General features: G+C 34.9%; 1 protein-coding gene and 1 long non-coding RNA gene across 7 annotated transcripts in view; one reads left to right on the forward strand and one right to left on the reverse strand.

The window, feature by feature from the left end:
- The window catches only part of LOC144901843 (uncharacterized), an 18,300-nt gene extending 12,036 nt beyond the window's left edge, over positions 1–6,264 (reverse strand). Inside the window, exon 1 of the long non-coding RNA XR_013629936.1 lies at positions 6,124–6,264. This is a non-coding gene — a long non-coding RNA (uncharacterized LOC144901843). The remainder of the gene's footprint in view (positions 1–6,123) is intronic.
- trip10a (thyroid hormone receptor interactor 10a) overlaps positions 1–15,842 on the forward strand; it is a 21,085-nt gene extending 5,243 nt beyond the window's left edge. Inside the window, exons 3-16 of one of the 6 annotated variants that reach the window (XM_058050276.2) lie at positions 356–412; positions 771–918; positions 1,339–1,401; positions 2,858–2,962; positions 3,047–3,175; positions 4,194–4,340; positions 4,426–4,614; positions 7,809–7,973; positions 8,099–8,125; positions 9,428–9,537; positions 9,705–9,837; positions 11,437–11,525; positions 11,641–11,774; positions 14,938–15,842. In XM_058050276.2, coding sequence (XP_057906259.1) covers positions 356–412; positions 771–918; positions 1,339–1,401; positions 2,858–2,962; positions 3,047–3,175; positions 4,194–4,340; positions 4,426–4,614; positions 7,809–7,973; positions 8,099–8,125; positions 9,428–9,537; positions 9,705–9,837; positions 11,437–11,525; positions 11,641–11,774; positions 14,938–15,089 — 1,648 coding nt within the window. In that variant the 3' untranslated portion in view covers positions 15,090–15,842. Of the gene's footprint in view, positions 1–355; positions 413–770; positions 919–1,338; positions 1,402–2,857; positions 3,176–4,193; positions 4,341–4,425; positions 4,615–7,808; positions 7,974–8,098; positions 8,126–9,427; positions 9,538–9,704; positions 9,838–11,436; positions 11,526–11,640; positions 11,775–14,937 lie in introns of all 6 variants that reach the window. The other 5 variants (XM_078797043.1, XM_058050277.2, XM_078797044.1 and 2 more) reach the window with 5 other exon arrangements.
- Positions 15,843–16,216: the final 374 nt, after the last annotated feature.

The raw sequence follows: 16,216 nt of genomic DNA on the forward strand, positions 1-16,216 counted from the left end.
TATAAAATAAATGTTATAATATTATGGGAATAAAGTCAAAATATTATGGGTATAAAGTCAAAATATTGGGAAAAGAGAAAGTCTGAAGATTATTTAAGAACAAAGTTGAAATATTTATAAAATTAAAAAAAACTAAGCACAGGAATAGGTTTTTTCACCTATATCATTTTTTTATTTATTAAAAAAAAAAAAATAATAATAAATATATTTTTTTTTTACAATTTTTTTTTTACAAAATATCAAAGTGGCCCTTATATCCTTCATTTTTCAAATTTGGACAAATGTGCTTGTCAGTCCCCTAAAGGTGTGTGTTCATTGTTTTCTATAATATCACACACTTTCCCTTGTTTTTCAGGAACCTGTCAAAGAAATTTAATCTAAAACGGTTGGGCAAAGATGAGCCAGATGGCAGGTGAGACACTTTGATACAGAAAGATGCTCCTTCTTTAATCCTAACTTAGATTATTAGCACCAAATTGTACAACATTAGAAATTTGTATGCCAGACTCCTTCAGTAAGAAACAGTAGAAAAAGAGATTATATGTTATTATATGTTATTCCTTGAGCCATATTTGGTTAATTAAGCATATGTGGTTTATTACTATTAACAATGAAAACATAACCACTTGGGTTATACAACACACTTTAACCTCCAGGATGCTGTGCGAGATGTTGAAAGGCCTTCAGAAGGAAGCAGGAAGCTCTTATCATGGCTTCCCATGTTATCGGTGGCCCTCATCTATGTGTTCCCTCCCCCCAACAATGATTAGGTTCACCAGCTACCAGTCCTTTTTGGACATCCTGAATGAGATGAACGACTACGCCGGCCAGAGGGAGCTGGTGGCTGAGAACATGCTGATGAACATTTGCGCCGAGCTCACCAAGTACCTGCAGGAGCTCAAGCTGGAGCGGAAGTCGGTGAGCTACATTTCCGTTATACATGTGTGTGTGTTTGTGTGTGTTTGTGTACACGTGAATGGACAGGTACATGTAACGAGACTTGTGTGAAAGGTGCTGAGTGGCCATGTTGTAGATCCGTGTTTACAGAAGCCAAACTGGATAAGCGGCGATACGCCTGTTTCTCCCTCCGTGAGGATTCATTCCTCGGCTGCGTCTCGCTGGATTATTCAGACTTACTGCAGACGAGACGTCTCACACACACACACACACACACACACACACACACACACACTGGCATTTGTCCTTTTTCAATTTTTTCCACCGTGTTGTCACTATTTACCCTACGTCTCCCCTCACTGTCATATGACCCCCACACTTCCCTCCCTTGCTGACTGTTGTCTAATTTTTTTTAATTTTTTTTTTTACCAATGACTGCAGTATCTGACGGAGGCCAAAAAGGCCCAGCAGGCGTTGGAGAGCACCAGCAAGCAGCTAGAAACCGTAAGTCTTAACTTAACGTAACTTAGCCAGTAGAGAGTCACATGACCTCTAATAAACAGTGCAGAGACATCCAAAATGCATGATTCATATGGTTATATACATATTTCCAGAAATGGTCAATACAGGGAAATTTTAAGGCTGCCGTGGCCTTCAGGCGGCGCTAGAAATTGTGAAAAAAATAAACAGTGGTTCCTGACCTGACTGTGATAAGTGAATTTCTGCAAAGTAGGAGTCCTTATTTATAAATCAAATGCATAAAAAAACCTGTTTATAATCAAAGACGTGAATTAACACCCACACATCTTACTCTTCATCTTACTCAATATAGACATAATGAGAGAAAATAATATATATATATATATATATATATATATATATATATATGAAACACAAATAAGACATAATATAAACTCCTTCTTGTTGTTTTTTTAACTACCTATTCTGGACAGAACTTTCTACAGTGGCCATTGTCTCATCAATGTAACTTTACTGACACCTAGTGACCAGTGTGGACTACTACATCCCATCACATTGTCTCTGTATGCATTCTATGCTCAAAAATACTTACTTTAGTCTCCCCAAAAATAAATATATGCAATGTTTTTACGAATAATAAGCCATATTAAACCATCCCCCACAACATTCTTAGGTTGAAGTGGTGAGGGATGATTGTGTATTAAAATTAATAGCTCACATTGATTTTAATGTCCAATTAATATCACTGCAAATGATAGCAAAGTCTCCCTGCACCCATCATTTTTGTACATTGTAGTACATAGTTATATTGTTATTGCATCATGCAAATAGTAGTTTATTGGATGATGTTTATTGTTGTATTTATAATTAATTACAATTATTCATTCATATATCTACAGGATTTGTATTTGTGTGTATTTATATTGTATTTATGATTTTTTTTGGTATATATTTGAAATGTGTTAACCATGTACATAAATTGGGTGACAGCAGGGGCGTCACTTGATTCTGAGGACGGGGGGGCTTGGCCCGCTGGAGATGCACAAGATATGAATGAATGTAGAAGACATTAGGAAATACAAAAAACAAATAACGAACAAGAACCGGGATATTTTTATTTTTATTTTTATTTTTATTTTTATTTTTATTTTTATTTTTATTTTTATTTTTATTTTTATTTTTATTTTGCCTGTTATTATTACTATCATCATTATTCTTCTTCTGATTATTGCTACTACTACTAGTAGTAGTAGGCTAATATTAGCATAATTTTGCCCTATTATATAAAATTTGAGATTTTTTTCTGTAAAAAACAAATTAATAAAGAAATATCTATAAAAAAAATCCCATTATTTAGGGGGGCTTAAGAACATTTTAGAGGTGCTGAAGCCCCCCCTAAAATAGCCCTAATGACGCCATTGAGTGACAGCAAAACCTTCACCTTGAATTCACATACAGACTATTAATGTCCTTTTTGCAGAGTAAAAAGCGTTTTGAGCGAGAATGGCGAGAAGCAGAGCGTGCGGCGCAGTATGCCGACAAGACAGATCAGGACATCAACGCCACGAAGGCGGATGTTGAGAAGGTGAGGAAACAGCGGCGGAGTTCAGACGGAAAATTCCAAGGTGGAATGGATGCGTTTGATGAAACGTGGTGGTCTACTCCACAGGCCAAACAGCAAGCTCACATGAGGGCGCACGTCGCAGAGGAGTGTAAGAATGACTACGCCGCGCAACTCCAGAGGTTCAACAAGGAGCAGAAGCAGTTCTATTTCACCGACATGCCGCTCATCTTTAATGTAAGTATTCTACTCATGACAGTGAAAGAGGTCGTTTAAAGATAATATGTAATAATGGTAATGGTTTTATTTCATTTGAACATGCATCAGATTACAATTGAATGCATCACATAATCAGTTCACAGTTCCACATGTCCAAAAGGAGTAGGAAGAAGCAAAGCTTATTAAATCCTACCCCTCCATCTGGTACTTTTACAATCAGTAACTGTTACATTTGTTCACTTCCTGCATTTCTAAGAATTTAATTTAATTTAATTTAATTTAATTTAATTTAATTTAATTTAATTTAATTTAATTTAATTTAATTTAATTTAATTTAATTTAATTTAATTTAATTTAATTTAATTTAATTTAATTTTAAAAATAAATTTAATCTCATAATAAAGCAACTTATTTTTCCTCCCCGATAAGATTAATTAATTCACTTTGAACTTAATTCTCGGAAAATTGTAATTCTCTTCTTGTAATATTACAAATTTATATATTTTTTGTATATATTTAATATAACATTACCACTTAAAAAAAGAAATGTATATTTATTCTTTGCCCAGATAATATTGCTAAAATATATATGCATATTTTTACATTATATAATTTCTATGATATCTAATTAAAAATTTTATTTTATCTAAAATGTATCTAAAATGTATCTAAAATGTATCTAAAATGTATCTAAAATTTTATCAAAATTTTATATTTTATATATATATAACATATATATATATATATATATATATAAATGACAATCCATTACTCAATCCATTCCATAGTTTGATTCCACATACTGAAATGCTATGGCTTTTTAACGTAGTCCTAGCATATAAGTGTTTCAAATGTAGTTCTTCCCTGAGATCATATTTCTCCTCTCTTGTAGAGAAGTATTGGATGACATTTTTAGCTAATTGGTTATTTTTAGCCTTATGCATTATTTTAGCTGTTTGAAGATGAACTATATCAGCAAGTTGAAGTATTTTTATGATTTTAGAAATAAGGAGTTAGTATGTGTCTGTGATTTCAGAAACTGCAAGAACTTGACGAGAGGCGAGTTCGTAAGTTGGCACAGGGCTACGTACTTTTCTCCGACACGGAGAAGCAGGTGATGCCTATCATCGGCAAGTGCTTGGACGGGATCACCAAAGCCGGCACGAATGTTAACGAGAAGAATGTGAGTTGCTCGTTTAGCCTTTGGCTTGAAACAAGTGGAACAATAACTAAGAATAACTAAGTTAATTGTTCACTTCCTGAACCAGGACTCCATGATTGTCATCGAGCAGAACAAGTCAGGATTCGAGCGTCCGGGCGATGTGGAGTTTGAGGACTTCAGTCAGGGCATCAATCGAGCGTCGTCTGACAGCAGCCTAGGGACGCCCAAAGGCCCCATGGACCTTTTGGGGAAGAATCGAAGCAAAAACTTTTGGCTTTTCAGCAAAAAAACAAAGGTAGGATTATGATTATGAAGAAAAATGAATGCGGTAGCAAAGCAAGTCAAGCTAGTGGTTGACTCCTTGCATGACGGGCCGAGCCGGGATGGACCTACCACCCGTTCAAAGCTCAACAGCATGCACCTCTTTTATCATAATGACCCTTTGCACCCATGAGTCTTTCTAGAACACGCCCCCTTTGCATGAGTGAGCCCCCTCACCCCCCCTCCCTTTGCGTGCACAGGTCAACTTCCAGTCAGAGTTGTGCTGTCAGCAGCACGGGGCCCGAACAACATTGAATTTTTTCCTCTGCAGGCATCCACAAACACACTGCGTTCATTATGCTTGGCCAGAAGCGAGCCTTGTGCCCTGCCGTTTACAATCGCAATCATTGTGAGAACAATCCGGAATGTTATTTGCCAGGTCAGGAAAACAGGAATCGGGTCATTTTGCAGTGCAGAAGAGGACGGCGGGCTATGTTTGGATTGGTTAGTTACAGTGGAACCTGAAATGAATTCAAAAATCTGTCAGTTTAACAGTCAAATTCTGGGAAATTGTGCTTCAAAAGCATTTTTTCCCTCCATGTAAACATGTGATGATAACCATAGAGCCAGAAATGGAACTTTATGCAACATAGAAAAGTTTCTGTCAGGGAAATTGTGCCTCAAAAGCTGTTTTTTCCCTCCACGTAAACATGTGATGATAACCATAGAGCCAGAAATCGAACTTTATGCAACATAGCAAAGTTTCTGTCATATTAGTATACTATGAGTGATACATTTAGGTACCAAACTAGTGTAAAAACAATCTCACATACAACCAAAAAACAAATTAACAGTCAAATTCTGGGAAATTGTGCCTCAAAAGCTGTTTTTTTCCCTCCATGTAAACATGTGATGATAACCATAGAGCCAGAAATGGAACTTTATGCAACATAGCAAAGTTTCTGTCATATTAGTACACTATGAGTGATACATTTAGGTACCAAACTAGTGTAAATACAATCTCACATACAACCAAAAAACCAATTAACAGTCAAATTCTGGGAAATTGTGGCTCAAAAGCTGTTTTTCCCCTCCATTTAAACATGTGATGATAACCATAGAGCCAGAAATCAAACTTTATGCAACATAGCAAAGTTTCTGTCAGCTTAGTATACTATGAGTGATACAGTTACTAGTGTAAATACAATCTTACATACAACCAAACAACATTCATTAATCCTGGCAGTACTGATTAAGCACCACTAGGAGACAGTACTTCCTGCTTCCTATCCAATATGTGGGTCAGTAAATACTCATATTAGGCACCATATAGCATTTACTTGTAATAGAATGGTAGAATTCTCACAGTATCCATAAAACTAATAAGAATCAACTATAAAACTAGTTTATTTTAGTGTTAATTAGTTAGTTAATATAGTTGTTAATTGGCTCCATACTCGATCCAGACAAATTTATTTTCATTATATAGGGTTTTGTATGTTTAAGACATTTTTAAATACAATAAGGACAAAGTACATCTTACCACTTCCACACGGAATGGGAGGAGAACCTTTTTTCACTCTGCATCCATGGCTTGTAAAGTTAAAATGTGGTTAAAAATATTGCAGTTCACGGAACCAGAACCATAGTAGTTTTGGTGTAGATCTGAATAAAGGTGCACATATAATGAGAATATCTGGGACCAAGATCTGGGGCTTGTTAAGGATTTTGCTGTACAACGTTTGATACCGTCCATGAAAGGACTGGAGTGAAACAGCACCACCTAGTGTTTATAAGCCTGATGTGCTGAGGATTGTTCGGCATCAGCTGGAGGTCTGCAACTCTTCAATTCCTCACTCTTGCCAAGTTGTTCATGTGGTCACATGACTGGTCTACCACCTACCCTCTCAAACCTCCCCCTAACATGCCCCCCCTCCCTCCCTTGCATTAATAACACTCAATGATCCCCTCTGTATTCCCTGTTTGCTTGTTCAGCGCCTCTCACCTCCCAGCATGTCTTCCCAGGCTGCGCTCGGCCGTGCATCAATGTGTGTATGTGTGTGTGTGTGTGTGTGTGTCTTCAGTCATGCTCTCCCAATTAGAGCCAGAGCTGGATGAATAGCAAACTCACTTGAGAGAGCTTTTTGGGTCTCTCTCTAGAAAACATTCCCCCCCTTCCTGCCCCGCCTCCATCTTTAAAAGTAAACCATAGAGCCATTAATTATATTTAAAAATATAATTAATTATAAATACAATTATTAATTTTAATGTTATTATTATTATAATACTATATTTTAATTTTTATATTATTACATTTACAGGAGAATACATATTTTTATTTTTATTTTTATTTTTATTTTTATTTTTATTTTTATTTTTATTTTTATTTTTATTTTTATTTTTATTTTTATTTTTATTTTTATTTTTATTTTTATTTTTATTTTTATTTTTATTTTTATTTTTATTTTTATTTTTATTTTTATTTTTATTTTTATTTTTATTTTTATTTTTATTTTTATTTTTTAAGACACTTAGCATAGTTTTACAAAGTCAAGCATTCTTCATTAATTACTTTGTTGTTTCAGCCCACTAAGCTCCAATATCTAATATTCAGCCCCATGAACAAAGCCCAAAATCATTATGACGGTTGAAAATGCTGCCACCTGCTGGCCGAGAAGGGGAATACCAACTGTCAGCCTATAAAACTCCATTCATTCCTTCATTTTTTAAATTGTATTAATCCTCATGAGGGTTAGGAAGGTATGCTGGAGTCTATCCCAGCGTGTGTGTGCGCGGGGGGGGGGGGGGGGTGTAAACAATGGACTGGTGGCCAGCCAATCACAGGGCACATATAGACAAACAACCATTCACACTCACATTTCTGCAGTATATAGAGATGACTTTATTACAATAATACAGATGAATCGTAATGAGCCACCATGTTTGGTTGGGTGTGATTGTGACTGTTGTGTTGTTGTGATGCTACACAAGCATGTTTGCTTTACTGTTGGGATGATTGCTGTGCTTTTGTTGTAACATGTGTGTGTGTGTGTGTGTGTGTGTTGTCATGCTACCGGGGCTCAGCGTCATCTTCTCGGCTTGGTGGTGTGCTTTAAGGTGTTGACGGTGTCTTTTTCTTTCTCTTGTCATCTTTTTTGTCTCTTTTTTTTTTGTCAACCCTTCTCCCCTATGACTTCCCCCAATCCACCCGCCTGCGTCCCACCCCAGCTCTCCCCTTCCTTGCTCCCGCCTTTGTTCACACCTCCGGCCCCCTCACCCTCCAACGGACCCCCTTCCCCCAAGTTTGGCCGGGACCCCCTGTCGTACTATTTGAAGGAGATCAATAAGACAGTCAAACCCAGAATCTCGTCCTTCCGCACACTCAGGAGATCGGTGAGTGTACCTTAAAGGGAGAGGCAGCCACCCACCGGGGCCTGCATGTGCCGTCTTTACATCTGCACCACTTTTATTTCATTCCACATGGTTCTTATTTCATTGACTTCCTTCCTCCTCTCCAGAAGTTCACCCCAGAGAGGCTCCCCTCGGTAATATGGACCACATTATAATATGGCGGGGGTGCAAACCGGGTGCAAATTCATACAGTGGCCACCTTCCCCATGCAGTTTCTCATTGAACAAATACATTATGCCTTGTTGGTATATCAACAAGCACCGCATGAGATGGCGTTGGGAAGGGGGCCACCTGCTGGTGAAGGAGGGGAGACACGTTATGAGAAAAAAGTAGTACATTTATGAGGAATTTGACTCCACTAATACCTGATTATATTATATATATATTATATTATAATATTCCAACCATAAATACTCTAAAAATATATTTTGGATAATTTTGCCACTTAATATTACAACTTTAATCTCATAAATTACCACTTTAATCTCATAATAAAGCAACTTATTTTCCCTCCCCGATAAGATTAATTAATTCACTTTGATTCTAAGAAAATTACAATATCCTTTTTCGTGTAATCTTAAATTTTTTTATTTTTTATTATTAATTAATATATAATATAATTAATATATAATATATATACACTTATAATTATATCTAATTAATATTAATATAATATAATTAACATATTAATTTAATATAACATATTAAATTTATTTTTTTCTTTATTCTCAATATATTACAACTTAAAACAATTTGCCCAGATAATATTGCTTAATTTTTTATATAATTTCATATCTATCTCTAAGATATGTGTTTGTGTCATAATATTGGCCAATATAATAATATATTAGTAATAATAATAACACACACAATAATAATAATAATAATAATAACAACAGTTAACATTATTGTAATATTATATAATTGAAATAAAATAATTATATTATTAATAATATTGTAAAATATTATATATTATACCTTTTTTCTTGTTAAATTATGATTTATTTTCCTATTTTAAAACAACTTAATTGTCATAAAATGATATTACAGCCATTAAAACCATTTTTAAAAATCCTAATATACATTTTCCTCGTGAAATTGTGACTTTATTCTCATAATACTGTGTGATGACATTTATTTTATGTTTATTATTTTCTTTTTCTTCTACTCTTGAATAGAAAATGATGAAAAAGCTAATAAAAATGATGTGCTAACAGGTACTGTTTTGAATTATATATTTATGGTTCAGCTCACTATTACACCTGCCAGTGTATATGAAATATGTCTGAAATAGGACTAGCGTGATTTTAAAATGGCTGAATTCAGACTTTTGGTTTCTTGGTGTTCCTCCTGAGGGTGGTCATTTATTTCTTAGTTTTTATTGTCTGGTGACAATAAAGTTCAGGGGTATTAAAGCTGTGTGACCTTTTTGTCAGCCTGTGGTGACTGAGGACTTCACCCACCTCCCTCCGGAGCAGCGCAGAAAGAGACTGCAGCAGAAACTGGATGAAATTGGCAGAGATTTGCAGAAGGAAATAGATAGTAGGTGTGTGTTTCTGTCTGTTTGTGTGTTTACACATCTCATTCATCTCTATTAGAGCGTCTCTTGTGACCGTAATCGTCATGACGATGGTGTGTCTGGATGGGTGTGAGAACGGAGCTCTTAAACGCCCAAAATAAAATCCCTCCTGTCTTCTCTTCTCTCTCTGCCAGTGAGGCCCTGGGGAAGATGAAGGATGTTTATGAGAAAAATCCTCAATTGGGAGACCCCACAAGTCTGGCATCCCAAATCAGTCAGACGGCCCAGAATATAGAGCGTCTCCGTGGGGAGCAAAGCAAGTATGAGGTAATTATTTACTTTTACCATTAATAGCCCAGTCAGGCACTGGATTATTTACGTCACTCTGAGATTCTTAGCTGTTGCCTTCTATGGGTTGTGGTCAAAATATAATGGTAATGGTTTTGTTTCATTTAAACATGCATCAGAGTACAATTGAATGCATCACATAATCAGTTCACAGTTCCACATGTCCAAAAGGAGTAGGAAGAAGCAAAGCTTATTAAATCCTACCCTTCCATCTGGTACTTTTACAACCAGTAACTGTTACATTTGTTCACTTCCTGCCTTTCTAATTTAATTTAATTTAATTTAATTTAATTTAATTTAATTTAATTTAATTTAATTTAATTTAATTTAATTTAATTTAATTTAATTTAATTTAATTTTTTATTCTATTTAATCTCATAATAAAGTAACTCATTTTTCCTCCCCAATAAGATTAATTAGTTCACTTTGAACTTAATTCTCAGAAAATTGTAATTCTGTTCTTGTAATATTACAAATTTATATATTTTTTTGTATATATTTAATATAACATTACCTCTTAAAAAAAGAAATGTATATTTATTCTTTGCCCAGATAATATTACTAAAATATATATGCATATTTTTATATCATATAATTTCTATAATATCTAATTAAATATATGTTTGTGTCATAATATTGGACAATAATAATAGTAATATTGTTAACAATAATTAACATTATTGTAATATTATATAATTGAAATAAAATAATTATATTATTAATAATATTGTACAATATTATTATATATTATGCCTTTTTCTTAAATTATGATTAATTTAATTTAATTTAATTTAATTTAATTTAATTTAATTTAATTTAATTTAATTTAATTTAATTTAATTTAATTTAATTTAATTTAATTTAATTTAAACACAATTTAAACACAATTTAAACACAATTTAAACACAATTTAAACACAAAAAGGTATCCAATGTTTATGTAACATAAGCAGTTTTTTCATTTATAAGTCGCAGGAACAGCCAACCTATAAAAAAAAGTGTGACTTATAGTCCGGAAAATACAGTAGTCATGAAGACGTTTTGCTTGATGGCGGCCATCTTTTTTGACTAATCTTCCTCAAATTTTACACACATGTGCTCACCAGTTCCTTAAACATTTGTACCAAATTTGTTACCGATTCACTTAAACACTTTGAAGTTACTGTGGGTGTTTCGTGGAGCTGTGTGGGGAAATTTGACGTCGATCCCACTTTGGGGGTTTAATAGCAGCACCACCTTGTGGTGAATTTATCAGAAAAGTAATAGCACAGGCGACACAGTAGGGGTGCATGTTTTGACACATTTTCACCCTTTTGTCTGCATTGGTTCGGAAGTAGTAAACAATAAATTCAGGCATGTCATCTGTAAAGCTGACGTTTATAATGGAGTATTATGTTAATGGCTTCAGTATAATGCAAAACTACCACCTTGGTAATAAAAGTCAGTTAAAATGATGCATGATGCTGTTCCAGGTGCAAAGCGAAGACATCGTATCCTACTAATAAATACCTCACTCTTAGTAGACGCATCGCAAAATGTCATTAAATGCATCATCACCTGTGTGCAAAAACATCCACAGATATGGCTAGCTGAGGCGGGAGGTCGAGGAGACACACCGCGTTATAAATCTCACTCCTTCAACAACAACGAAGCTCACGAAACGCTCAGGTGACTCTCACTTCTCCTACCTCAGCAACGTAGTAATCAGTGTATAATAATAACAATAACTGCTATTTATACTGCAGTACTTGTTAGGACACTCTAAGCTTCTTTCTCTTTACAGTCCCGATGGCGCTCACTCTGACGGAGGCACACCCGACGCCTCCCACGCCATCTACGCCGAGTTTGATGACGACTTTGAGGACGAGGAAGTCACGGCTCCGATTGGGAACTGCACCGCCCTGTACAACTTTCCCGGTATGTCACCGACGCCACCGTAATCATGAAAGAATGTGGTTGACTGCATGCCAACTGCCACCTGGCTTTGGAAACTGACTCACTTAAGTGACTAAAACACTACAACTATTAATACACACTCCTGACGGTTAATCGTTTGCTCAGTCATCGAGGAAACATCGAGGAAAATGTATATTTTTTGGAAGATTTGTCCAAAATAAAAATAAAAAAAGAGGAGAAAATATGACTTTAATTGGCTTTAGTCATTTTATATAAAAATAGATATATCTGAACCACCAAAAAATTAAAAATAATAAAAAAGACTAATTACTATGACAGAGTATTAGGGCCACATTGAAAAAAAAAAATAATCTGAGATTTTGAGAATAAAATCGTAAATTGATGAGTTGTAAATCAGGTTGTAAATTCACATGAGAATAAAGTTGTAAATGTACTAGAATAAAGTCGGAAATTTACATGAGAATAAAGTGGTACATTTACACGAAAGTCAGTCGTAAATGTACTACAATAAAGTTGTAGATTTACACAAGCATCAAGTTGTAAATGTACGAGAAAGTCGTACAGTTACGACTTTATTCTTGTGAATTTACAACCTTCTCGAAAAATAAATAAATTTGTAAATTTACGAGAATCAAGTCGTACATTTATGACTTGATTCTCGTGAATTTACAACTTTCTCGTAAATAAAGTTGTAAATTTACACGAGAATAAAGTCGGAAATATATCAGAATAAAGTAGTAAATTTACGAGAATAAAGCCGTAAAGTTGCACAAGTATAAAGTCGGAAATCTACCAGAATAAAGTCGGAAATCGACCAGAATAAAATAGTAAATTTACACAAGAATAAAGTTGTAAATCTACCAGAATAAAGTTGTAAATCTACCAGAATAAAGTTGTAAATCTACCAGAATAAAGTCGTAAATCTACCAGAATAAAGTTGTAAATCTACCAGAATAAAGTCATAAATCTACCAGAATAAAGTAGTAAATTTACGAGAATAAAGTCGTAAAGTTGCACAAGAATAAAGTCGGAAATCTACCAGAATAAAGTCGGAAATCGACCAGAATAAAATAGTAAATTTACACAAGAATAAAGTTGTAAATCTACCAGAATAAAGTCATAAATCTACCAGAATAAAGTAGTAAATTTACGAGAATAAAGCCATAAAGTTGCACAAGAATAAAGTCGGAAATCTACCAGAATAAAATAGTAAATTTACACAAGAATAAAGTTGTAAATCTACCAGAATAAAGTCGGAAATCGACCAGAATAAAATAGTAAATTTACACGAGAATAAAGTTGTAAATCTACCAGAATAAAGTCGGAAATCGACCAGAATAAAATAGTAAATTTACACAAGAATAAAGTTGTAAATCTACCAGAATAAAGTAGTAAATTTACGAGAATAAAGTCGTAAAGTTGCACAAGAATAAAGTCGGAAATCTACCAGAATAAAGTCGGAAATCGACCAGAATAAAATAGTAAATTTACACAAGAATAAAGTTGTAAATCTACCAGAATAAAGTCATAAATCTACCAGAATAAAGTAGTAAATTTACGAGAATAAAGTCGTAAAGTTGCACAAGAATAAAGTCGGGAATCTACCGGAATAAAGTCATAAATCTACCAGAATAAAGTAGTAAATTTACGAGAATAAAGTCGTAAAGTTGCACAAGAATAAAGTCGGAAATCTACCAGAATAAAGTCGGAAATCGACCAGAATAAAATAGTAAATTTACACAAGAATAAAGTTGTAAATCTACCAGAATAAAATTGTAAATCTACCAGAATAAAGTCGGAAATCGACCAGAATAAAATAGTAAATTTACACAAGAATAAAGTTGTAAATCTACCAGAATAAAGTTGAAAATCTACCAGAATAAAGTCATAAATCTACCAGAATAAAGTAGTAAATTTACGAGAATAAAGTCGTAAAGTTGCACAATAATAAAGTCGGAAATCTACCAGAATAAAGTCGGAAATCGACCAGAATAAAATAGTAAATTTACACAAGAATAAAGTTGTAAATCTACCAGAATAAAGTTGTAAATCTACCAGAATAAAGTCATAAATCTACCAGAATAAAGTAGTAAATTTACGAGAATAAAGCCGTAAAGTTGCACAAGAATAAAGTCGGAAATCTACCAGAATAAAGTCGGAAATCGACCAGAATAAAATAGTAAATTTACACAAGAATAAAGTTGTAAATCTACCAGAATAAAGTAGTAAATTTACGAGAATAAAGTCGTAAAGTTGCACAAGAATAAAGTCGGAAATCTACCAGAATAAAGTCGGAAATCGACCAGAATAAAATAGTAAATTTACACAAGAATAAAGTTGTAAATCTACCAGAATAAAATTGTAAATCTACCAGAATAAAGTAGTAAATTTACGAGAATAAAGCCGTAAAGTTGCACAAGAATAAAGTCGGAAATCTACCAGAATAAAGTCGGAAATCGACCAGAATAAAGTCGGAAATCGACCAGAATAAAATAGTAAATTTACACAAGAATAAAGTTGTAAATCTACCAGAATAAAGTCGTAAATCTACCAGAATAAAATAGTAAATTTGCGAGAATCAAGTTGTGAAGTTACATGAGAATCAAGTCGTAAATCTACCAAAATAAGTTCGTAAATTTACACGAGAATCAAGTCATGAATTTACCGGAATCAAGTCGTACATTTGAGAGAATAAAGTTGTAAATTTCCGAGAAAAAGTGGTCCACCTTTTGTCCAAGGCCACATGTCACGTAAGTACCCCCCCCTTCCTTGTCTCAGGCAATGCCTGTTACGGCAGAGTATTAAATTAATCTCAGATTTTGAGAATGAAATTTATGATAAAGAACTTGATGTTACAGGCATTGCCTGAGACAGCTATGAAAAGGGGGGGGCTTATGTGATCTTTGGCCTTGGGGGATGAGGAAGGGGCGGAGTAAATAAGGAAGGCGGAAGCGAGAAGGTCCAGACATGCTAATCTGTTTGTGCTCAACTTCTCTGTTTTACTTAAGTTATAAATAAAAGCCTTCCTTCCTGAATTACTCCTGAAATGTCAGATTATCCTTTTTAAATAAAGTTAATGAATTAAAATCAATAATGTGTAAATATTCCAAACTCCAAGCCCAATGCTACAGTCCGTTTATAATACTGAATGATGCTGTTCCAGGCGCCAGCGAAGGCACCATCTCCATGCAGGAAGGCGAAGTTCTGGCGGTGGTGGAGGAAGACAAAGGCGACGGCTGGACACGTGTACGTCGGAGCAATGGCGACGAAGGCTACATCCCCACCTCCTACGTCACCATCTCCCTCAATAAATGACACGCGGAGCAAGAGAGAGAGAGAGAGAGGGACACAAACATTTCTTTCCCTAACGGGAACCATCACGATACACAACGGCAGCGCTTATGAGCGGGGACCAGGAAGTAGGGAGAGTTCCATATAAGGTAAATTGTCTCCTCAATTAGCCATAGCACGGTGCTAACGACAAATGCCAGTTAACCACAGCACGGGCAACCACGGCGATGTAACCTTTTCAATGAAAACATGTAAGTATGCAACATTTCTATGTCGCTTTAATAAGCACGGGCGGGATCGGGAAACGTCTCTTAGGGGATTGGATGACATTTTGCTGACAATGGCAGCCATATCACATGACTTTACATCCCACCTATAGCAGTAAAGGAAAGCACATAGGGCTTGTATGCTAAATGTAATTTATTGCAAAGCTTTATGTCCAATTTGTCAGCAATTTTTTTTTTGTTTTTATTACTTACACACACACACACACACAGTGGCGGGCAATGTAGTCACAAAAGGGAGCAGATATAGTGACTTGTATTTATGTAAATATATCCTTTAGATACCACTATTGTCTTATTTAACCATCAATAATGGTGATGCTCGCCATTTTCTTCACACATTCTAAAGTTTTTAAAATGTTTTTGGTGCCTTTCAGGTTTAAATCATTATTATTATTATTATTATTATTGTGTGTGTACACACACTTATAGCATTTTTACATTAAGATATTTTCTTGGTTCAAAACGAAATAAATCTGGAGCACATTTCAAAGATATACGCCTCATTTATGCTGTTATGGAATCATTTGTTATATTTTCTATGCCACTTACCTTCAATAGGGTCATACGGGTGTGCTGGAGTCTATCCCAGGTTGACTTGGAGCGAGAGGAGGGGTACACCCTGGACTGGTGGCCAGCCAGCCAGCCAATCACAGGGCACATTTATATAGACAAACAACCATTCACACTCACATTCATACCTATGGACAATTTGGAGTCGCTAATTAAGCTAGCATGTTTTTTGGAATGTGGGAGGAAACCGGAGTACCCGGAGAAAACCCACACATGCACGGTGGAGAACATACAAATTCAGGGAATCGAACCCAGGTCTGTGTGGGCAACATGCTAACCACTCGTCCATCGTGC

This window comes from Doryrhamphus excisus, linkage group LG16 (assembly GCF_037039965.1).
Source record: "Doryrhamphus excisus strain RoL-2023G ecotype Guam linkage group LG16, RoL_Dexc_Guam_v1.1, whole genome shotgun sequence".
NCBI classification, from domain to species: domain Eukaryota; kingdom Metazoa; phylum Chordata; class Actinopteri; order Syngnathiformes; family Syngnathidae; genus Doryrhamphus; species Doryrhamphus excisus.